Source organism: Meles meles, chromosome 5 (genome assembly GCF_922984935.1).
Source record: "Meles meles chromosome 5, mMelMel3.1 paternal haplotype, whole genome shotgun sequence".
Taxonomy (NCBI): domain Eukaryota; kingdom Metazoa; phylum Chordata; class Mammalia; order Carnivora; family Mustelidae; genus Meles; species Meles meles.
The window spans coordinates 41,956,104-41,980,919 of NC_060070.1; the positions used below are offsets into that span (position 1 = coordinate 41,956,104).

The window sequence follows — 24,816 nt, forward strand, 5'->3', positions numbered from 1 at the left end:
TAAATGCCTGTCTCATTTGGGAATGTTGTTTTTTGTTTGCTTGTTTTGTTTTTTATATACTATTATTAGTCATTTAGATTTATCAACTGTGACTTGAAGAAATAAGAGATAATGGAGTTTCTTTTTAGCACCTATATTCTAAAAGTCTGAAGCAGACCATAGATTTTTATTTAAGGTATAGTTATAGCTATTACAAATAAAGGGACAAACCAATTTCAACTTTTTATCCTTTGAAGGGAAAACTGGAAAGAATAACCAAGAGAGTTATGCTAGTGTTGATGTGGTAGAGCTCTGTTTCATACATATGCATTTTTTTTGGTTAAATTTCTCAAATTTAACTTCATCAACAGTACTTTCCTCATGGAAAAAAATTAAAGCAAAAAATTATAAACTTAATAGAAAAGTGCAATCCAAAGCACAAAACATTAAATGGAATAAAAGCTATCAGAACAATTTGGCAGTATCTAATAAATTTTAATTGTATGTATGCTTTGACCTAGGAATTCCATATTTTCTGATAGAAATGCTAATAAGGGTCAAAGATAAATGGGTGTAGGAAAGAGTGGTTTTTGGGGGTTTTTTTGTTTGCTTGTTTTTTTGGTACAAGGATGTTCCTTATAGAATTATTTGTAACAGTGAAAATTGTGAAAAGATCCAAATATTTATCAGGAGGAAATTGTTTAAATTATGATACCATCTATGCAGAACAGTGCTGTAAGTTAATTAGACAGAATGAGATATGTTTCCATGTTGATACATTTAAATTTATCTGTGGGACATTTTTTAATTTAAAAAAAGAAAAGTAGGGGTGCCTGGCTGGCTTAGTCAGTAGAGCATACAACCCTTGACCTTGGGGTCATGAGTTTGAGCTCCACATTGGGTGTAGAAATTACTTGGAAAGTCTTAAAAAAAAAAAAAAAAGAAAAGCAGATCGTAAAAACCCTTTTTTAAACAAAAAAGGATCATGTTTTATAAGATGTTGGGAGACAGCTACTGCTACAGATCGCCTAGGTGTATTCATGGATAAAAAGGTGGACCAGAAAGTCACTGAAGGTAATTTCTTTGGGAGTTTTGGAGCATGGTGGTGCTGGGGAAGCTTACTTTTTCTCTTTTGCTTAGAGTTCTTGTAATAGGATTTTATTATGTTTTTATTTTTAAAAAGCACTTTTAAAATCCAGCCATAATAAGACAGTCATGAATCTTCTGCCCCAAATATCACCTAGAGTGATACAGGAATATATAGGAATATATAGTTTATATAAACTATAAACTATATAGGAATATATAGTTTATATAAACCATATAGGAATATATAGTTTATATAAACCATATAGGAATATATAGTTTAAGGAAAGGTGAACAAAATTACATTCAGTTACTATCTATGAGAGACCAAAGTGATGAAAATATTAAAGATGTGGATAATGTAATAAGATAAAATTTTTTTTATCCTCCTTCTTAAGAATTCGTTCCTTTTTTTAAAGAATGCATATTCTTTTAAATATGTCTGGATTTTTTTTTTTTTAAACATTTCACATGGAGAAACCTTCAATAAAATCCTATATTCTCTAATTCCAGTACAGTAAAACTGGAAATTACAGACATATTAAAGCAAACCAGAAATTATTATGTGTGTGGTTATCCCTGTTGGTTCTCCTTTTTACTCTCCCCAGAGATAACTTTATGCTGTTAATGTTGGCATTTAAATATTTATATTCTATTTAGAGTCGAAAAACATTAGCGAATTTACAGTGTTTATTTTTTCTATAATGCTTTTTGATATAGGCAGAAGATACATTTCAGAAAGGTCAAGAAAAGGATAAAGAGGATCCTGACTCAAAATCAGACATTAAGGGCGAGGATAATGCCATTGAGATGTCAGAAGACTTTGAAGGGAAAATGCATGATGGGGAGCTTGAAGAACAAGGTTTGCAATTATCTGTCCCTTCATTCTTGTTTGTAAGAAATATTTTATGTAGGAAATTACATGTTCCCAATAAGGAGCCTGTTTAATCTTCTGGAACAAGTTTATTACTCTCATAACTGCAGATGAAAACAGCAGCATATGCACGTTTCATCCCTGTGTCCACTGAGGCAGAAGTCTATGGAGATTTCTTCTGAGTAAACTGAGACGTTGACTGGTATTTTGGCAGCCTCATGTGCTCCATGCAGTTACTTCCCCTTCAGGGAAGCCTGAAAGAGTGAGGAGAGATATCCCTAATAGAGCTTGGCTCTCAGCTCAAAAGTAAATTGGTCAGGGTAGTATCTTAAAAAAAACTTAATCAAAATAGTAGACATTTGTTATAGGTGATTTGGAATAAGAGTACAGGTGTGAAATAGATAGCCCTTGGGCTTACCACCCAAACCACTTAATAAATTTTAGTTTATTTTTTTCCATATATTGCATACACACACACATACACACACACACACACCATAATAGTTTCATAGTCTGCTTTTTTAATCCTTTTTTTTAGAGAGGGAAAGAAAGAATCTTAAGCAGGCTGCATGCCCAGCATAGAACCTGATGCAGGGCTTGATCTCACAATCCTGAGATCATGACCTCAGCGAAATCAGGAGTTGGATGCTTAACCAGCTGAGCCACCCAGGCGCCCCTGTAGTCTGCCTTTTTCATTTAACCTATGAACATTCTCTCATTACAAATCGTTTGAGAATGTGATTTCTTACATGACATCATCACCTGTCATATTTGTTCCATAATTGTTATTGCCCTAAATTTCTGTCTAGAGCTTAATTTGAGATATCCTGTGTTATTGTAAGCGAAGATCTTACAGAAATGAAAGTTGATTGTAGAGTAGAAAAGTACACATTTCCTAAGCAGCATAAGAATCTAATCTTGGACACAGCAGACACTGAGCAAAAACAATGGCAAGAAAATTCTGATTGAGTTAGACACATGATGTTAAATGTTGGATAAAATAGAAGTGTATGGTGTGTTGGAGATGGGGAGGAACCTTGGAAATCCTATAGTTTAACTTTTTCATTTCACAGATAAGAAACCAAAACCCAGCAAAGTTACTGAGTCCCATAACGAATACTCCCCGCAGCACCAGAAGTAGATACCCTGACAGCTATCCCACCACCCTTCTGTTTGCTAATACCACACATTACAGACTTCTTTTTCCCTTCAAATAGTCTGTAAAACACAGTAGGACTGCGTCAGCAGATCTAAAGACATCTGCCTGTGCAGTGTAGAAACACAGACTCAGGTGGGGATTTCCAGGTAGCGGGTCCGTGCCTCTTCTGCACACACAGACCTCTCAGTTTGGGGATGTGCTTCCCTAAGCTCAGTGCCTTCCCTTTCAGAAGAGGATGATGGGAAATCAGACAGTGAGGGCGGAGACCTGGATAAACAGATGGGTGACCTGAATGGGGAGGAAGCTGACAAACTAGATGAGCGGCTTTGGGGTGATGATGAGGAGGAGGAAGATGAGGAGGAAGAAGACAGTAAAACTGAAGAAACAGGACCAGGAATGGATGAGGTAATTAAAAGATTCCCCCGATCCTCTAGTCCCCAGGGTGAGATGAGGCATTCTTCCCACCAGCTACCACTCCCTGTAATTTACTGCTCTTCCTTTTCTGTCTTTGTTTTTCTTCTTTCTTCATCCCTTTTTTTTCCTCTTCCATCTTTCGTACTTGATTGTATTCAGAGCCGGAAGAACGGTCTAATACAGGCCTTCCCATGTGTTACAGAGGAGGGAAGTTAAGAAGACTCAGTGCAAATGCGCTAATTCTCCTGTTGACCACTGAACTTCTGCAGCTGTTTGCTTAGGAGACGCCCGGGGCTGGGTGGGACTCTGCAGCAGCACAGGGTGGCCCACCCCACTGTTCACACACTGGCCATCAGTGCTGCCATCTGGGCCACATCAGACTGCTCTCGAATACATGAGGGACACCCTGTCAGCTAGATATTACCATGGGATTGGCCCAACGGGCAGAAATTCTATATGCCTAAGAGCTACTCTAGGTAGAATCAACCTATGTGAAAGCAGTTTCTTGATTGAGAATAATGATTCTGTGTTTTTTCTTCCTTTGACATTTAGGAAGATTGTGGACTTGTTGCCAAAGATGACAACTTGGATGCTGGGAAGTCAAACAGAGATAAAAAGCAAGATAAGAAGGAAGAGAGGGAAGAATCAGAAGTTGCTGATGATGGACAAGGCCAGGACAAAATTAATGAACAAGTAGATGAGGTGATAAGGATTTGAAACCCACCTTCCCCTGATTCTGGGCCAGGGCTGTTAACACCATGTAGCTCCTGGGGAGTGTCAAGACATTTTTTCCTGTTCATCATCTGTTTTCCCATTGCTTCATAAAAGAACATGTAACAAAGTCTCTCAACAGGACATAAAATATCTAACTAGTTTGGTTGCGAGTGAGGTGGTTTTCATGCTGTTTGGGCTCATGCTGGAGTTTGGCTAAACTCTGTGATTCTTTTCCATTTATCTCCTCATTAACTTTAGTTTCCTTTTTGAAATTAAGTAACACAGTACCTCTTATTGGTGGAGAACCTGCACAGAAAGTGGAGTTTGAAGTTCCAGCATGAAATTCTGGAAGCATTAGTAAAATTCTAAAGTGTGGGGGACATTTTAGAGAAGAGCCTTTGTATTCTTTTAGCATAACTGCTTAGAGCTAATTATATGCAAATGCTGCTTTTAAAAAAAATTTTTTTTTTTTTTTCCTATTCTCTTCATTGTCCAAAGAGGGAATATGATGAGAATGAGGTAGACCCTTACCATGGCAATCAGGAGAAACTGCCAGAACCGGAAGCCTTGGACCTTCCAGATGACATGAACCTAGACAGTGAAGAAAAGAATGACAGTGAGGACACAGACCATGAAGAAGGAGGTATGTCTTTCAAAACCTAAAGAGACCAGTTAGAATTCACTGAAAATGAGCAGTAATAAATTTCTTCATGCCATATCATGGCCAGGTTATAAATCATGTCTGATCAACTCAATTCCAGTTTGAGAAAATTGTTTGCTTTGTCTCTGTAGTGTTTCTCACCTGAGTTAGATGTAAAGGGTAAGCTGAGTAGAATTAAAGTAAACTAGCATGTTTTTGTCAGTAATAGCCTCTCCTGTCCTCTGTTTTAGCAGTACGGTACCTGGGTGGTGCTTCCTCCCACAAAGCTTCGTTTCCCCACAGCCATCTTCATGCTCCATCTCATGGGTTGATGTGAACACTGCAGTCTGGGTATACGTAGGCCTCTTACGGAGTCTAGTTTCAGTTTTCTTAGGGAAATGATTGTTTCAGTATTGATTGCTATGCTTATGTTGTGTATTTAGTTTGAAGTATAAAGCCACTGTTATGACAAATGAAATTGAATAATCAAGAGAAATCACATGGCGCTTGATAGTAATCTGTCTGTCACCCACTATTCAGTTTGGGTTACTTCCCTAGGGAGAGCTCTCTGGTATTGGAAACATTGTAGAGAAAACACCCACTGGGCGGGGTGCCCAACATGGGGCTTGATCCCAGGATCCTGGGATCATGACCTGAGCCGCAGGCAGACGCTTAATGAACCGAGCCACTCAGGTGCCCCCAGGAGTGTTCTTTTAATAAATAAAACTTTTCCAAATAGGATTTTTCCATTAAATGTATGTCGTATTTTCTGTGTATGATAAAGAAGGATGTCTATCAATGTTTCCCAGGGATAATATCATTTCCTGTCTTTGGTCTAAAATATTCCTATTGTTGTGCTGGCTTTTAGGATTTTTTAGGGGATTACTTGAAATTTTTTAGTGAAATGCACCATCCAGACAATTGCATATACGTTACAATTTAGAGCAGGGTTGGGCATACTTTTTCTATAAAGGTCAGATAAATACATCATAATTTATAGGCCATAAGCTGCAACAGGGATTGCAAAAACTCCATTCTGCTTTTGTAGTAGTGTGAAAGCAGCCATAGGCAATACAGGGTGGGTGGGCTAAACATATATATAGGTAAGCAAACAGATGTGGCTGTATTCCAGGAAAACTTTACTTACAGAAGCATGTCAGCCAGATTTGGCCCTGGGGGCCATAGTGTCCCAATTCCTGGTTCGAGACTAATAACAGAACTTGTATAACTCATGTTAAATCCTATTGAATTCTGTGTTTCTACTTTTTATTGTATCTATCTAGAAGAAAATCCTTTGGAAATTAAAGAAAAGCCAATGGATACTGAAGAAGCAGGTCATGAAGCTGAGGAAGTAAAGGAAGAGATGGAGGCTGACCACAGTGAAGGTCAGGGTCAACATGAGCCTGAAGAAGACCCCAGTGAAGAGGAGAAGCAAGAGGGGGAGGAAGAAATGGACACAGGAGCTGAAGACCAAGACAAAGATACCGCTGAACATCCTGAAGAAAACTTGGAGGATGAGCAGCAGTCTCTGGAGGACGAGGACAAGGAAGCCAATGAGGGCAGTGCAGAGAATGGCATTCCTGTGGACCAAGGTCTCCAGCCCCAGGTATTGTGGAGTGTCTGGTTTGTCTGAAGTTAAAATAGGCGGGGGAGAGGTTATTTCATTCGGATCAGAATCTTTTAGGATACTTCTCTAGCACCAGGTGGCAATGCTGAGCAGCATTAAGTTTCTTTTAATACCCTTTCTGCCTGATAACCCTCCCTGCAGACTCCCCGGGGTGAGCGGCAAGGGGGGGGCGGGGCGGAAACGGACACCTGCTTGTTACAGGACCCTCCGCCCACCCCGCTGCCTTATATTCTTCCCTCAGAGCATTTTAATGTGGTGTTTGCTTACCCTGCAGGAAGAAGAAGAAGAAGGGGAGAACTCTGACCCAGAGGAGCAGTTGCCAGAGGCCACGGAGAGGAAGGAGCATAACTCCTGCGGGCAGACTGGGTTGGAGAGTGTGCAGAGTGCACAGGCTGTGGAGCTGGCTGGGGCCGCACCCGAGAAGGAGCAGGGAAAGGAGGTGATAGTCCCTCGCTTCCTTCGCCAGCTGCCTCTGGGAGGGTCTCTTTTCCCTGGGTGAAATCTCCATCTAGTTAGCAGTTGACATCTAAACAGATCTTCCATTCCTTGAGAAAATGATCGGATACCTACTTTTATTTGCCTCTCAGAACAAACCCTAGAATGTTGGCTCTACGCTGTACTTAAGTATTGTGCTTAAAGAGAAGAAGCTGTTAGACTGGTAGTTCTTCATGGAAGAATCCGGTTCATGTTATTTTTTAGAAAGCTCCCAGGTAAAGATAGGTTGAATTTAGACTTGTAGAGCCAGTACTATGCTTCTGTTAGTAGTTCCCTTTTCGTTGCTGCCCACCAGGTTCTAAAGGTTTTTTTGGCGGTTGTTTTTAAGAGAGGGCCAGAGAGTGAGAGAATGAGCATGGGGGAGGGGGAGAGGGGGAGAGATTTTTTTTTTTTGTATTTTTATTTATTTATTTATTTATTTATTTGTCAGAGCACAAGAAGGGGAAGTGGCAAACAGAGGGAGAAGCAGGCTCCCCGCTGAGCAGGGGCGTCATGCAGGTCTCAGTCTCAGGACCCTGGGATCACGACTTGAGCCAAAGGCAGATGCTCAACTGACTGAGCCACCCAAGCATCGTGAAAGAGAGTATCTTAAGCAGGCTCCAGCTCCCAGCACAGAACCAACCCCAGGCTCGATTTCCTAACCCTGAGATATGACCTGAGCCGAAAATAAGAGTTGATGCTTAAATGACTGAGCCACCCAGGTGTCCCTCTAAGGGTTTTAATTTAAAAAGCAAAGCACTTTGTTCCTTGAGCCAGAATGGTGTGTTCTGTGTGTGACCACAAGTCAGGCCACTGGCATGCTGTGGAAAGAGCATTGAAAGTCTGAGGGCCTGCTGCTTACTTACAGTGGTGATTCTGGACAGCTCCTTAAGCCTCTTTGAGCCCAGTTTTCTTTTTCTTTCTTTTAAAAGATTTTATTTATTTATTTGACAGAGAGAGACACAGCAAGAGAGGGGCACAAGCAGGGAGAGTGGGAGAGGGAGAAACAGGCTTCCTACTGAGCAGGGAGCCCTATGCGGGGCTTGATCCCAAGACCCTGGAATCATGACCCAAGCTGAAGGCAGATGCTTAACGACTGAGCCATCCAGGCGCCCCAAGAGCCCAGTTTTCTCACCAGTAATAACACCTGTTTATACTTCTTTTTCCCATCCCCCACATTTATTGAGCACCATTAGGTAGTGCTGAGCCTTTTCATTACTTCAAGTCCTCATGATAGTTCTCTAAGACAGCTGATCATTGTTATTACTTTCTCCATTTTATATTTGAGTTAAGTAAGCTGCAGTAAAGTGAAATGACAGTCTCAAGGGTACATAGGCGGTTGATGGCAGACGCGGTTTCTGGTTGAGGTCTGTCCTACCTTCAGAGTAAGCCATTACATTCCTGGAAACAAGGAGCTAATCAGCCTTACACAGCAAAGTCACTCGAGAGGGTACCCTCTGGATCTCAGTGCTCTTGTTTTAGCCCAGGGCCCAAACCTTAGTCATGGGTGAGTTCCCGAGCAGGGAGGCAGGTGTACTGTGTGACTCGGAGAGGAGAATGCTAGAGAAGCTGCATGTAATCCAGTGTAGTAACCAGGTACTCGTACAGCGTCTTCCACCCTCATTCTCTTGTGGCTTGCATTTCCTAGGAACACGGGAGTGGAGCTGCAGACGCAAACCAGGCAGAAGGCCATGAATCCAACTTCATTGCCCGGCTGGCTTCCCAGAAACAGACCAGGAAAAACACACAGGTCTCTATCCCTCTTCAAGCTGCATGGGAAAAGATCCTCTGAGTGTAGTGTTTTAAAAACAGCCAGGCTCCCAGGCTTTGCTGTCTCCCCAAATGTGCTGACAGCCACAGCAAGCAGATCAGGACCCTGGGCTTCTTCCCTGTGGGGGCGCGTACACACGCACGCACACACCCCTCTCCTCCCTATTCCTGCTATGCAGCCTAAGAGCCAGGTGTTGGCTGCTGTTGCCCAGTACTAGCCAGTCTTTTTTCCATTGTCCTTACTCTCTTGTGTTTTAAAAATAAGGTTTTTAAAATTTTTTATTTATTTATTTATTGCAAGCACAAATGTGAGTAGGGGGAGCGGCAGAGGGAGAGAAAATCCCAAGTGGACTCTATGCCCAGCACAGAGCACGACACAGGGGCTCTGTCTCATGACCCATGAGATCATGACCTGAGCCAAAAATCAAGAGTCAGATTCTCAACCAACTGAGCCACCCGGGTGCCCCTAAAAATTGGTTTTTTTTGAGTGGGGTATAATTCATGAACATGAAATGAAGGTCCTATATAAAAAGCTTCCATCTTATTCCTGTCCTCAAGCCACTTAAGTGAAGGTTGGTGCTACTAGTTTTGTCTTGTTTTACGTGTATTTTTGCATATGTAGCTTATGTATGGATGTGTGTTTCTTCCTTACCTTTCAGATATAAAGTATATCATACAGATCGGTCTGTATTTGTGTGTAGAGATCTGCCCATTCTTTTTTTAATAGCTGCACTGAATTCCATTTTTCTGTGGTTGTACCTCATTTAGTAAACCTGCCCCCTGTGGATGGACATTAGTCGTTTTGCCATTATAGACAAAGCTCTAATGAAGTTCCACCTATTTCCCTCAGAGTTTCAAGAGGAAACCTGGACAGGCCGACAATGAACGCTCCATGGGTGATCACAGTGAGCACGTCCATAAGCGACTTAGGACCGTGAATATGGAAAGCCACAGTGAGCAGGGGCCAGCCCAGCCCCAGGCCCAGCTGGAGGATGCAGATGCATTTGAGCACATTAAAGAAGGCAGTGACCCTTACGATGCACAGACGTACGGTATGGTTCAGGGAAGGCTTCTGCTTTGCTCACTCAGCTCTCTATGAGAGTTTAAGCTATATGACCATATGCCCAGCAGATAAAGAAATTCATCTTAGCAGTGGGTAACGGCTTTTTTGGAACTGTTTTCTCTCTAAGAAGAATTATGCAGGAATGCAATTTGGTTTTGGTATAAAAAGGTATCTGTGGCCAAGTGTAAGTGTTCAGGGTTTTGGGGTGTGGTGTAAGTCTTACATATCCTTGCTAACTGTTTGCCACATCCAAACCTAATGCTAATCTCGGGGTTTCTGAGTACTGGACATTCCTTCATAGTCACTGTGAGGTCACTCCCTGCAATGGCAAGAGCTGTGAACTAGAAATATTTGTGTTCTTTTAAGTGAAAAGAAAAAAACTTCACATACAAAGAGGAGTGGTCAGTCATTACTCAGTGTCTCTTTCTGTTCTCTTGGTGACTTTTTAATATTTTATTCCTAACATGTAAACTGGTGTTAATATGTCTATGTTATAACTATGAGCATTGTTTCATACATATATATTGATATATTGGTGTTAATATATCTTGTTATATCTATGAGCATTGTTTCAGAGATGATTGTTCTATCATGAATTATTTTCTCCCTGTCTTCACTTTTTAGAAAAACAAAACAGTAATAATAATTGCTACCATGAATTGAGCTCTTGCTTTGTACCAAATACAATTCCAAGTATTTGCTAAATGATCATGAAATTTTTCCAATAATCTTATGAGTTACAATATTTCCATCTTATAGATGAGTATACTGAGGCTAAACAAGTTTAAGAACTTGTCCAAGATCACAGAGCTCATCCTCAACATTGGTTTTTCTCTGTCCTCTGTTATACTCTTAATCATTACAGGTTCTCTACTCATAACTTGGTAATGTAGGATAGTTGCGTTAGCTGCTCTGAGTCAGGTGTCCAGCCTGTTTCTTCTGCTCCAGTTTCTTGTAAGAGCAGTAAAAACCTAGCTAAGCATCTTATTTTTGTGGTAGAGAATAGGCAGTTACATCAGTAGGTCAGGAGGGCATCCAAGGCACAGAGAAGCCAAGCACTGTGTTCATGCCTTATAGCCAGTCAGTGGAGAACCAGCATGAATAAAATTTTGGGAGCTTAAAATGACAAACTATACCTACTCTTGATTACTTTGTTCTGCAAAGACCTAGGCTCTCTATGTGTTTGTGTGCTTTATTGGCAGATGTGGCCAGCAAGGAGCAGCAACAGTCTGCAAAAGATTCCAGGGGGTACCAGGAAGAGGAGATAGAGGATACCTTTGCAGACACGGAGGAGGAGGAGCTCCGAGCAGCGGATGTGGAGCAGCTGAAGCCGGAGGAGGTTAAGTCGGGGACCACGGCGAGCCCTGGTGAGCCCTACAGTGAAGAAATCCCTCCTAAGCTGACTTAGAAAAGTCACTTCTTATGTAGTGTGGCCTGATCTGGTTTGTTCTTTCGCCATCCAAACCCATGGCATAGGTGTTCATTTGCCTATGATAATTCCACTATATTTCACTTGGGAGTCAAAAGGTGGAGGAGTGGCATTGGAGACACTATCCTTCAAGGAGACCTCAGAAACCTGAGATTCTGGCAAAAGGCCATCAGTCTTCTTTAAATATGTAGAAAACAAAATAGTACACTTACTTCATTATGACCAGAAGATACACTCTTGATTATTAAAGAAGGGTTTTCAATTATGTGAAAATACGGAATTTTAGCATAAAATGCAATAAAAATATTTAAAGAAGAATAGGGAAAATGCATATGAAAAAAATAACCAAACGTCTTACATACAGTTCCATTTCATCATTGACCAAGTGCTATTACTAGGCAATTTATTTAAAAATAAATAAATAAAGGACATGCTTTTAACACATTAAAAAAACAACTTTATCAGCAGTGGAATAAATGCAAATTCAAAAGAACTTGCCCAATTCAAAAGCCCTTTTTCCTGTTTTCTTCTTCTCTTAGGTTTTAGAATTGTCGACTGCCCAGCCATTATATGGCAGAGGAAATGGCATAGCTCTGATGAAAATTAAGAATCCAGACTTTGCCTCTTCATCGCGTTATAGGTTGAGGCAAATTATTCGTATTTTCTTTGCCTCAGTGTTCTCATTTATAGAATGGAACTATGACTGTATTTTAGTTTTTGTTTTTATCAAAGTTCTATATGCACATACTTTAAAGAATCACACAGTTCTACAAGACTTATCGGGGTAAATGGGAATCTCCCCTATTTCCTTTTATTGCAGAACAGCTGCCTTCAACATCACGGTGGGGAAGAGGGGGGAGGTTAGGGGAATCAGAATTGGAAGTGACTGACCCAAAGCGAAGCAACATGTGGAACGCATACGTAGAAATTGGGTGGATAGTGAAGGAGTAAAGTTTGAGCAGTTGTTAGGATAGGCAGGCAGTTGTGAAGGCTCATCTCTGTGTAGTTTTATGGTAAGTACAACTCTGTCCTTGTGTACAAATAGGTTTTGATGAGATGGAGGTGGAGACCCCAGCTGTTAAAACGGAAGACCAAGATCCCAGGACCAACCTATCCCATGAGGAGACGGAGAAGGAGAAAGCAGAGAGAAGCCGAGATTCGACCATTCACACAGCCCATCAGTTCCTCATGGACACAGTTTTCCAGGTATGAAAATTTTCACAAATTACTGCTTTAATAAGTTAATAAAATGTAGTTATAAACTGCTTTTAAATTTTTGTCTTTAAACTTCATGATATATCTGGTTGTTTAGAGGTATCTTCCCTTATCAAACTCTTTAGGAAAACTGTCAGTATGACCTGTTTTCTCTAAACAGGTAACACTATTCGAGCAGTTCATCCCAGGGTCGTAGTGAGTGGTCTGTCCTGACCTGACCGTGATGGTGTGTCTTGTCCTCCAGCCTCAGGCTCTCAGATTTACTCTTCTCATGTCCAGCATCCTTGTGTGAGAAACCTGTAGGGACACCTCACAGTTGATACTGATGGAAGGAGCAAGGATCTTTGGCTTAATGCCTGCATTTTAAGAAGAGCAGACTTAATGGCATTTTCCCTAATCGTTTGACTTAATAGAGTCTTGATTAATCAAAGAACATTTTGATATTAATACCTTTGTGGGTTTTTTGTTTTGATTTTGCTGGATGGATTTCTTCTAAATGGCAAATTTCCTTTATCTTGTGTCTACAAAATGGAAAGCAGTTGTCTGTCATCTTCTTATTGTGCCATTAAATTGCTTAAGCTTTGTGTCTCAGGGGTATGTATTTGTGATTCATTCTGCTCAGAAGAAGGCAGCCAGTGGTAATGAGTTGGTGATTTCAACCTAGGCTGCCTCTTATCTGTGGCTTTTTCTCCTTAGCCCTTTTTAAAAGACATCAGTGAGCTAAGACAGGAGCTGGAGAGACAGCTGGAAACGTGGCAGCCGCATGAATCTGGAAACCCAGAAGAAGTAAGTCACTGGTTTTTTCATAAAATAATCTTGTTTTTTTGTTTGTTTTGTTTAAAGATCTAGCAAGCTTAACAGGTCCTTAGCACCAGTTACCTTTGTACAAGGGACTGAGTATATGGAGCCTACATCCATCCATTGCTTTCTGCCTTCTTTCCCACTCAGTATGTAGCTTAATTAAAACAGAAAAGCTGATGTATTTATTTTCTTGAGTTTCTATTGCTCACTCTATAATAGATACAACAGATAGGAAAGTGATTGAAAAATGGCACAAAATATATCTTCCTCAGAGTAGGCCACCTGAACTATTGCTAGCTGACTTAATATGCCAGCACAGATTAACCAGAAGCTTCATTTTTAATTAGAACTGTATTTAGGACTTTGCATCCTCAATTTACTATCTATATACATGTTTGTGCCTGCTGTCATCATTCCTACTGCAGACCTGTATGAGGGCTCTGCCATAGTTGGAGCTTTGTGTCTAGGGTAGAAGCACACTGTTGAGAGATTTGCACTCATCACTCTTGCTTTTGAAACATAACCCTGAGAGCCACAGTTCCATGGCTGGATCTGCTGCCACCATCATTACCCATCCACGGTGCCCCACCCACACGGAGTACCTTTGTAGATGGTGAGCCTAAAGTGTTGAGATGGCTACAAATTCCACTATTTTCTGCCTTTTTCATCCTTTCTCATTTGGAACCAAGGGTTGTGGTTTCGGTGGAAGAGGGGACGTTTTTAAGGACGTGAACTAGCTGGCAGCTTGCAAAGAGAAGCTCTCAAGTTAGCTTCTGTTGATGAAGTTCATGCAGGTCATTTTCTACCGCTCTGCTTCAGGCCTCATCTTGTCCTCATGACTTTGGCTGGCTCCGATGTTCTCTGGGTAACTTACACGTTGTTGTTGCAGGAGAAGGCTGCAGCTGAGATGTGGCAGAGTTACCTGGCCTTAACTGCGCCGCTTTCGCAACAGTTGTGTGAGCAGCTTCGTCTCATATTAGAGCCGACCCAGGCAGCCAAGCTCAAGTAAGTCTTCTCCCCTGGCCTCACTCACAGTGCCCTGAAAAGATGGCAGTGTCAACTTTTCTATTGAGCTCAACTCCTCGTCACTTAAAGTGCTGGCTTACGATGGCTCTTTGTGCTGCACAGGCACCGGTACGTCATTCTGTACCCTGTTTCATGTTATCGCTAAACACTGAAGTGTCTTTGAAGTTCGATTTGAATGCAGTTCCTTTGATCCGTTAACATCTGATGGGAAAATTGGCTGAGCCTTTGGGTGGATATATGGGATCGCTGCATGTGTCACTCACCTAGATCTTTTCAAAGATTTATCCAGACTCAGTTTCAGAACAGAAAAGAGTCCAAGACTTAATCAGTACAAACATATTTTACTAATTTTTAAAATGTGTCTTAGCTTTCCTGAAAGAACCTAATTATTGTTACCTACATACCCAGTTTTCCTGGCTGTCCTCAGCTCTCAATGGACAGTGACGCTTGCGTGTGCCAGGTTACTGGTTATTTGGTATTATTGGTTATAAGGTATTACAATGTAATTGTATTTTTAAAAAAAAATCATCAGAGGATGAGCAGCTGCTAACCAATCTTGATCCTATTTGGGAAAATTTAATAGAGGAGACTATCGAACCGGGAAGCGGCTGAACATGCGGAAGGTCATTCCATACATCGCTAGTCAGTTTCGGAAAGACAAGATTTGGCTTCGAAGGACCAAACCCAGTAAACGCCAGTATCAGATTTGTTTGGCCATTGATGACTCTTCTAGCATGGTAGACAACCATACCAAACAGGTAAGGAACCCCAGAGCTGGTTTAATGAGTAATTGACAGCAAGCCATGCTCCATGGCCACCCAGAAGTTTTAAATATGTCTGGCCGGAAGCACTTTGAAATACCAGTTACCGTTCTGAGAATTTGATACCGTGCTTGAGAAGACCTAAAATTTTTAAAAGAAGTCAAAAGAGCAGTTTCAGGATGTCTCAAATAATTTGGTCCCTTACTGTTGGAGGCCTATTAAGTTGTGTTGTTTTTTAGCCTTGCTGTGCTCCTGTCTAGCTCCAGAAGAATAATTCTGACAATGTTTATTTTCCACAAAATGCAGTGAGTGTACTGTTAAACTATTTTTTATGACCTTGCACAACATAATATCTGAATATTGTTTCTAAAGAGTTCAGCGTACATCCCTTTAAGTCTGAAATTATCTGGAGTTAGTGCTTTGTTAGTATTTGCAAGGCTTAAGAGCCTGAATGGAATTACTTAGGCTACCACCGTATGGCCACTGAAGAGGGATGTTTTTTGCAATGATGCTATTACCTCGTGTGAACCAGTGAACAACCTACATCTCTAGCAACTTACGCTCTGTAGAGAAAGAGTGTGACCTGTGAACCCAGGTTAGGTTCAAGTTCCTCACTTTTTACTTCATGACATTTGATCAGTTTATTTCCTTCTTATGTGTCAGTTCCATCTTATGAAAAATGAGAATTGTAACAGAACCTCATACAGAGTTGTGAAAATTAAATGAAGTATGTACTTAGCACTTGATATGTTTGAGTAAATGTTAGTTCCTACAAGTATCATCATCTTTTTAATGAAATTTAAATTCTAAAGCTCTGCTGTCATTTATCTATGGGTTAAAATACATTGGTTTTTAAAATCTTTTACCAATAAGAGATTACTTTTTATGTAGTGCCCCCACCCTGGGGTAATTGCTAAAAATTTTATGGACCTAGCCTCTTAGGACCACGTTTATTAGATGATGTCTAGAGCAGACCTTCGCTACTAGCGCAATGGATTCTGGGTTCAGGATTTGTGCCATTAGCCCCAGTCTACAGCCACCGTGGCCTCTGGGTTGATTGTGAATAGCCCCGTTGATGTTCCCTGTGGCCAGGCAAAAATATTATTTTCTGTGGGACTCTTGGAATAAAAAAGGTTGAGAGGCACTGATCTAGAGGACATTCTGATTCCTTCAGCCTAAGCTTAACTTTCTATTTCATAGCTGGCATTTGAATCTTTGGCTGTGATTGGAAACGCTCTAACCCTCCTGGAAGTGGGTCAGATTGCCGTGTGCAGGTAAGGGTGCCTTCTAATCCCAGTGGGAAAGTCAACCTTTTGTTATGTTGGTCATTGCAAAAAATAACTTCCATTGTATTTGGTTTTTCTCTCTGTAGTTTTGGGGAGTCTGTAAAGCTGTTACATCCATTCCATGAACAGTTCAGTGATTCCTCGGGGTCCCAGATTCTGCGACTCTGCAAATTCCAACAAAAGAAAACCAAGATTGCTCAGGTATGCTGACGACATCAATGTCCTCTGCACAGTCATTCTTAAGTGTGGGAAGAGACATAATTTTTATTTTTTAGTTAAAAAAAATTTTTTAAGGTTTTATTCATTTATTTGAGAATGATAGCACAAGTTGGGGGAATGGGCAGAAGGAGAGGGAGAAGCTGATTTCCTGCTGAGCAGAGAGCCTGACTCAGGACTCCATCATAGGACCTTGAGATCATGACTTAAGCCGAAGGCATATGCTTAACTGAGTGACTGAGCCACCCAGGCGCCTTAGAGACATAATTTTTAGCACTCCCTCCTCCCCAGTATGATTTTAGAACAGGTAAAATTTCCAGTGGAGAACATTTCTAAACTTCAGCCTAAGCACCACTGGAATAGAAACTTCCTTGGCAACCTATTAGCAAACAGGTGTGACTTCTTTTTCTCAGTTACTCAAAGATGGACATGGTGTCACTAATTTTTCTGGCTCCCTAGTTTTTGAGAGATTTAGAACTTTGGCAATAATAAACCATCTTCCCATGCCCTTAATTGGGCCAATTTCTCTCTCCTATTTAATTTAGCCTAGAGAAAAAAAAAAATGATGTAAAAAATAGCCAATGACTTGCTCAGGATGACCTAAGTTCAAAACACAGCATAGGATGATAATTCTGTCCTCTCCATGTCTGCCCTGATTTAGCCTACTTTCTTTATGTTGCACTAGACATTAGTTTTTTTCTTATGAAAGGAGACAGCTGTTTCAGTAGTGATGTCTTATCTTTCCCCCCCGGGAGAAGTATCTTCCTCGGGGTGTGTTACAGAACACTAGTGGTGTGTATGCCAGAGCTGCAGGTCTGTGCTGGAGCTCCGCAACCCAAGGATAGATGCCAGCAGTGCAAGGGTCGTCTATTCCTAGTACAGGTGGCTGGAAGGGGCCTTGTCATTGCCTCTAGATCTGAAAGGTTACTTGATCATGACTTAAGAGTCAGGAGTAATTTCAGTCTCGGTGACAATGGGAAGAGAGTTTCAGTGGTTTAATAACAGTCCATCTCTGGTTCTGCTTTAGTTTCTCGAGGCCGTAGCCAGCATGTTTGCAGCTGCTCAGCAGCCCTCACAGAACGCCGGTCCAGGTGAGCTGTGGTTCTTGTCTTTACCAACACAATGCCTTTCTTTTGTATGTATTCACAAGCTGCTTGCTCCATCCCCCGTACCCATGACCATCTCTTAGAGTGTATGCTCTCGAGAAGAAGGTAAGCAGGAGTTGGAGAGGAGTGAGGCATTCATGTAATTTTGTACTCAACCATTTATCCATCCAGAAATTCTTTTTTTTTTTTTTTTAAAGATTTTATTCATTTATTTGACAGACAGAGATCACAAGTAGGCAGAGAGGCAGACAGAGAGAGGGAGGAAGCAGGCTCCCCGCTGAGCAGAGAGCCCGACGCGGGGCTCGATCCCAGGACCCTGGGATCATGACCTGAGCCGAAGGCAGAGGCTTTAACCCACTGAGCCACCCAGGCGCCCCCCATCCAGAAATTCTTATTGAACCCCATACCCAAGAGGCTTATAACCAATGGAGGAATAGATATGAATTAATTATAGTTGACCCTTGAATAATGTGGGAGGCGCCAGTTAGGAGCACCAACCCCCTGCACAGTTGAAACCCCATATATAACTTTTGACCCCTCAAAAACTTAGCTACTAAGAGCCTACTGTTGACCAGAAGCCTTTACTGATAACATACAAAGTTAATAAGCAATTGTGCATATTATATGTATTTTATACTGTGGTTGTTTTTTGTTTTTTTTTAAGGATTTTATTTATTTATTTGACAGACAGAGATCACAAGTAGGCAGAGAGGCAGGCAGAGAGAGAGGAGGAAGCAGGCTTCCCGCTGAGCAGAGAGCCCGATGCGGGGCTCGATCCCAGGACTCTGGGATCACTACCTGAGCCGAAGGCAGAGGCTTTAACCCACTGAGCCACCCAGGTGCCCTAATACTGTATTCTTACGATAAAGTAAGCTAGAGAAAAATGTTAAGGAAATCATAGGGAAGAGAAAAAATATATGCAGTACCATACCGTAAAATACCCGCACGGAAGTGGGCCTACCCTCACAGTACAGACCTGTGTTGTTCAAGGGTTAACTGTTCTTCGTTGTGAACTGGTATATACTTAGTAGAGTTCAGAGTTGTGAAGGTGGAGCAAGGCGTATGGAATTTAGCATAAAGAACATTCTGTAATATTTTACTGACAGAGCAGAGGAGGACATAATTGGATTAACCAGTTAATCCAACAATGATTGACTTAGGGCTTGAAACACCCCAGTTCTTCTTTCAGCTTGTTCTGAAATCTCTCAGTCATGATTATATCATGGAGAACCTTCTCGTGTAAAGCAAGTCTCTTAACACCTCTCGACACTTTCTGAACTTCCTTGACAGAGAAAGACTGCCTGCTCTCAAGCACTATAGTCTTTTATGGGAAACAGCTTTTTTTTTTTTTTAAGAGTTAAAACTTTTTTTTTTTAAAGATTTTATTTATTTGAGAGAACACAAGCAGGGGAAGGAGCAGAGGGAGAGGGGGAAGCAGACTTCCCACTGAGTAGGGAGCCTGATTCGGGGCTCAATCACAGGACTCCAGCGTCATGACTTGAGCCAAAGGCAGATGCTTAATTGACTGAGCCACTCAGGCTCCCCAAAGAGTTAAAAATTTGTAAGTGCTTTTATTCGTGATTTATTTTAACCGCCCCCTCCACTTAAGTTTTCATTTAAATGAGTCAAGAAGAGAAAAATACACAAATTAGTTACAAGAAATTTGGAAGACCAGTTCCAGGTTCCTGATTTGGGCACTTTCATCTACTGGCCTACTCAATACTTTTGAGGTGTTGCAAGAGGCAGAGGGAGAGAGCGTCTTAAGCAGGCTCCACATCAAGCACAGAGCCCAACATGGGGCTCAGTCTCATAAACCCCAGATGATGATCTTAGCTGAAGAGTTGGATGCTTGATTGACTGAGCCTCTCAGGCACCCCTACTTTATAACCATAAATATGTTTTAATTCTCCTATGTTGCTATACAGTGAAATTGACTTAATGTGACAGGGACATTGTTTTATTGGCCAAAGCTGCATAGGTCTTTTGCAGCCCTATGTCTGACTGGGGCATCTGAAGTAATGTCCCTTTTGCTTATGTCCAGAATTCATCAGTTTCAGACATCTGTTTGGTTAATAGTACAGAGAAAGCCTACACTAACATGTCTTCAAGTCAGTTTGAGTTGTTAAAAGTACGATTTTTGTTTTGTCCCTTTTTCCTTTCCTGCTATGTGTTCCACTATAGAAACCGCACAGCTCCTCCTGGTGGTCTCTGATGGACGTGGCCTTTTCCTCGAAGGCAAGGACAGAGTCCTAGCGGCAGTCCAGGCCGCCCGGAATGCTAACATCTTTGTCATTTTTGTTGTATTGGACAATCCCAGTTCCCGGGTGAGTGACCACTAAAAGTTGCTTTATCTGGGGATGAAGTGGGGATTCCCTTCAACCTGTTCTGAAATCTTCATAGCTCCTACTGATGTTCTGTCATATTAGTTTTTTGTCAATAACCCAGTGAGGGTAGGGATCATTATTCCCACTTTCCAGTGAGGGCCAGAAACACAGATCATAGGTAACGAGTAGGAAAACCAGAACTCAGAAAGATTCCAGAGACCACCGTCCTACCCACTTGCCACGTCCTCCTCCTCTTTTGTCATCTTTGCCCTCCACAGTGTGTCCTTGAAGGCACTGCAGCCTTGATACCCGCCCTTGCCCACTTGAAACTGTAGACCAGCCCATTCCAGTTCCTTAGATCCCAGCAGTTCCCTTCTCAGAGCAGGATGCAGCAGTGCTCAGTGAAAGATGCTCACGGGGCAGTTCTGTTCCAGGGACAGCACTGTCTCTGTAAGCCACATTAGGGCCTGCATAACAGGTGGGAAGACTTACTGTGAATTACTCCAAATAGTAAATGAGAGAATACCCTTGTGGGAAAATTGGATTTTCTTGTCTGCCCTTTTCCCTCCCTTTCAGTGTCACTTCTCCTGGAAAAGGTACTCAGAAAGGGATCTGCCTCCTCAATAGGAGTTCTAAAAATTGTTCCTTAGTAATAAAAGCTAATAAACAAAAAGTGAAAAATAAAAATAAAAAGCTAAGCAATAAAAGCTTTAGCAGACTTGATATAGGAGACCTAAAGATCGTTAGTGAAAGAAATCAAGGAAGAGCTAGTCAAGGATACTGTTTTGTTAATTTCAAAATGTTTTCTGTTGACAGGATTCTATCTTGGACATTAAAGTACCAATATTTAAAGGACCCGGAGAGATGCCTGAAATCCGATCCTACATGGAAGAGTTCCCATTCCCCTTCTATATCATTCTTCGTGATGTGAATGCGCTCCCTGAGACACTCAGCGATGCCCTGAGGCAGTGGTTTGAGTTGGTAGCAGCCTCCGACCACCCATAGAGAAGGAACACAGTCTAAAATGAGACCTTAGACCATGGTCAGGCTGCGGCGCCTTTGGCCAGGTGCTCCCTCTTTTGGACAAGTGCTTCTGAACTCGCAGCTCTAAAATATGCTTTTTATCTTAAATCTGTCTGATTTATAAAAATTCACCTATTAACGACAAAGTTTGATTACAATCTACATTTTGGTTTACACTGTGCTTTCTGAGCTAGAGAGCACCTGGGCCCTCTGCTTTGCCTCGGCTCCAGCTGTCATAGTGAAGGAACTTCAGTTCAGTAGTGGTTGTGTCTGGTCTCGGAAGGCCCGGCCTAAGAGGAGGCCTGGGCCAAGCTACTTTTGCTCCTCACAGGACTATTGCTCCTCACAGGACTATTAGGAGAATAGGACAGTTCGAGTCCTTTGGAAAAAGGATTAAAGGCAGCGGCCCTTTTGACCCTGCTCTAAGGCTCCACCTTCAAGCACACAGTGTGTATCCATATGCTGTCAAGACACTGAGCAGCCACTTTCTAGAGTCCTGAGGGTGTGTATTTTCTCGCTGCGTTTCATGTGACAGGAACTGCCTTCTCTTTGAGGGTAGGAAGGTTGGGGTGTATGTTCTTACTGGATGGTATAAAAATGAAGTGGCTTTTCTGTCGTCCTTCATGTTTGCTGCTTCGGGAGACTATGCAATGATGGAAAGCTGATTGTCCCTTAGGTATCTCATTCTCTCTGTACCACAGTCCCTGTTGTTGTATTTATTTCTTTATTTTATTTTTTTCTTAGCAATTAAGAGGAAGAATCATTCCTCCACTGCTTTTAAGCTGGACTGAGCCAGCCCCATTCTGGAAAAGAAATGAAACTAAGAAACTAAGCAGCTACATTTTTTTCCCCAGTCAAAATACATCAATGGTTTTTAGACGGTTTTTACTTGGTCAGAAAGCACTGCTTGAATACTTGAAATTATGTGCTGTGTTCTATTTAAGCTGTTGGAATGTTCTTTTGTAGACAACATGCCCTGATGTAATTGTGTTTCTCCACATTTGTTTTCAAGTTACACTGTGAAGTTTACCACACTTTTGAGGTGGTCATCAAAGACAAATTGCTTGTTGTTTAACCAAGTGTCCTAAAGCATGTACCTGAGGTTATATCATTTTTTATTCTAAAAAGCTATGCAGCTTATATTCTGAAGATTATTAAATATATACCACTGTTGATATAACTTGTGACCCTTCTGAATGGGAACATGACAGGTGTGTAAAAGGTACGCTAGGGGATGATCTTGTCTGCTCCATCAGTCTCTGGCTTACGCTGTGTTGCCCTGGCCCACACAAGGTCCGTGGCTTACTGCCACCAGGGTCTCTCATTTGCATCTCACGTCCACAGTGGCTGAGCTGCCGCGTGCTGGCCTCGTGGCAGAGGAAAAGGTAAGTTGGTGAAAAACACACTGGCTTGCGAAAATTTTGCTCCAGATGACATGTTTGTTCCATTCACATTTCATTGGCCGTAGCCCTCTGTGATGGGTCAGGTAGGGAAAGACACCACCATTCTGACCAGGATGTGGTCTATCACATCTACCTTTGAAATTGTACCAGGTAAGCTGGAGCTTCCCAGCGGGTACCCAAGAGTACTTTTTTCAGCTTGTGCTGTGATGGGAAAGGGAGGGAAAGGATACAAAAGATTCTCAAGAAACTACAGGGTGTTGGTCCTGCCAAATAATAAAATATTCTAGGGTTACATGAAATAACCCTGAACAGTTTGTTCAGACCCTAAAAAAATTTACCTTAGTGGGCAAAGCCCAAGAAGAAAGATTTAATAAATGTTGTCAAAATTAGTGTAGCAATTGGAAAAAAACTAGACATCCACATCAAGCCATAAAACAAACTAGGTGGAGTAAATATTTTAAAAGTTAACAATGAAGACAATAATGTAGGATTGCAAAGCTCTTTAGGGGAGAAACTGGTATTGAAAAGCCTCAAAAGCTCGGGTCATGATCCCAGGGTCCTGGGATCGAGCCCCACATCGGGCTCTCTGCTCCACGGGGAGCCTGCTTCCTCCTCTCTCTCTGCCTGCCTCTCTGCCTGGTTGTGATTTCTCTCTGTCAAATAAATAAAATATTAAAAAAAAAAAAAGCCTCGAAAGAAAAATACATGACTTATATAGAAACTTCTTAAAGCTAATATAAAGAACTTTCTTAAAGAACAGGCAAACAAGCCTGTTAAAATTAGAATACAAACCTTGATTACCATAACTGGACCAGTCATGACAATTCATAAAGTAGGTGGCAAGGGCTATTTCACGAATTTTTATAAGAATTGTTATTGCCAAGTATACAAAACTTCAAAAAGTAGGCATAGTTAGCATCACCCATACAGTACCTGGTAATGTTCAAGAAACGTAGGCATTGGGAGTGTATGTGGCAAGTCCTGTTCTCAGTGCATTATGCCCAGTGCAACTCTGAGGTAGATCGCATTTCACTTTGCAGATGAGGAAGGAGGCCAGGAGAGGGTGAGGTTGCTGAAATGACACAATTAGGAAAAAGGAACACCAAAGGATTCCAGCAAGTGGGCAGTCAAGTAAATGCTCAGTAAATGGGTAACCAAGTGAACAATTTGGTAATTCAGAAAATTCTATTTAACAAACTATAGCAAATATTCACCAACCCTACCTACTTACATAAATTAAGGGCATGTATGTGTTGGGAGAATAAAACAATTATGAGGAAATAAAAGCTTAAGTTGTGCGGACATTCAGTTCGTTTTTAGTGATACAAAATTGTTATAACTACAATGGAGCAGCCATTTAAAACCTCAGAATTAATGAGAAAATTAATAAAGGGAAACTTTGTTGAAGTAGAGTTGAGAGACTAGAAAGGAAAGCTGGACCAACCACTCAGTGTCCCTTCCAGGAAGAGTGATGAATTACACAGACGTGCCAGTTATAGATCTCAGCAGGTCAACAGTTAAGAATCAATTACAGGCCCCAGGGGGGAAGAAGATGCGAGAGGCGCAGTGTGCAAGAAATCAGCTACCCTTGCAACTCCATGAAATATCATCTTGCTTTTTCCCAATGGACTTTTCAAAACAACTGCTTCTCAACTTGCATCTCTGTAAAATAAGTTCCTCTCCTTTTATCAGACTTGCCTGTAGTTTTTCCATAGCTCACATGTCCCCAACTGCAGTTCTCTATTCCCAAGTAAATCCGCTTTTGTTGGTAAAATAACCTTACAGTTTTGTTTTAAGATTTTATTTATTTGACTGAGAGATCACAAGTAGACAGGCAGGCAGAGAGAGAGAGGGAAGCAGGCTCGCTACTGAGCAGAGAGCCCGATGCGAGACTCGATCCCAGGACCCTGAGATCATGACCTGAGCCGAAGGCAGCGGCTTAACCCACTGAGCCACCCAGATGCCCCAAAATAACCTTACAGTTACGAAGAACATAACTAATGGCAACCACGAAGATGCCACCATGGGGGAAATGGTTGCAAACAAAATACCAGGATGAAAACAAGGAAAAAAAGACAAAAGAACAGGACACAAACATTAAACATTTAAATTTTTATTTCTAACTATGCAGATGTAAAAAGCTCAATGGGAATACACAATTTCACCCCTCACTCTCAAACTTAACCAGTGCCAGGAACTGTGCCAGTTGCCTTACCATTCCTATTATCACAACTTTGTGACGCAAGAATTGCTATCCCCTCGCAACCCCCAGAAAGTGTATTCTAGGACAAAACTGCCCAAAACTTTATAGCTTCAGTTCAGGCCGACTGCGTGGGATTTGGCGGCCAACTGTAACCAGCAGGCAGTTTCCCGGGAAACAGGCTAACCCCGCCCCCTGGTTACGCTCCCACTTCCGCTCCTGCGCA

The 24,816-nt window shown here is 41.6% G+C and overlaps 1 protein-coding gene across 2 annotated transcripts in view; it reads left to right on the forward strand.

The window, feature by feature from the left end:
- MDN1 (midasin AAA ATPase 1) overlaps nt 1-22,153 on the forward strand; it is a 170,964-nt gene extending 148,811 nt beyond the window's left edge. For both annotated transcript variants that reach the window (XM_046004659.1, XM_046004660.1), the window contains exons 85-102: nt 1,786-1,927; nt 3,328-3,503; nt 4,065-4,214; nt 4,725-4,869; nt 6,150-6,472; nt 6,768-6,932; nt 8,616-8,717; nt 9,588-9,789; nt 11,003-11,167; nt 12,275-12,435; nt 13,141-13,230; nt 14,135-14,250; nt 14,855-15,029; nt 16,233-16,306; nt 16,405-16,519; nt 17,562-17,625; nt 19,822-19,964; nt 20,781-22,153. In XM_046004659.1, the coding sequence (XP_045860615.1) occupies nt 1,786-1,927; nt 3,328-3,503; nt 4,065-4,214; nt 4,725-4,869; nt 6,150-6,472; nt 6,768-6,932; nt 8,616-8,717; nt 9,588-9,789; nt 11,003-11,167; nt 12,275-12,435; nt 13,141-13,230; nt 14,135-14,250; nt 14,855-15,029; nt 16,233-16,306; nt 16,405-16,519; nt 17,562-17,625; nt 19,822-19,964; nt 20,781-20,969 (2,697 nt within the window). In that variant the 3' untranslated portion in view covers nt 20,970-22,153. The remainder of the gene's footprint in view (nt 1-1,785; nt 1,928-3,327; nt 3,504-4,064; nt 4,215-4,724; nt 4,870-6,149; nt 6,473-6,767; nt 6,933-8,615; nt 8,718-9,587; nt 9,790-11,002; nt 11,168-12,274; nt 12,436-13,140; nt 13,231-14,134; nt 14,251-14,854; nt 15,030-16,232; nt 16,307-16,404; nt 16,520-17,561; nt 17,626-19,821; nt 19,965-20,780) is intronic.
- Nucleotides 22,154-24,816: the final 2,663 nt, after the last annotated feature.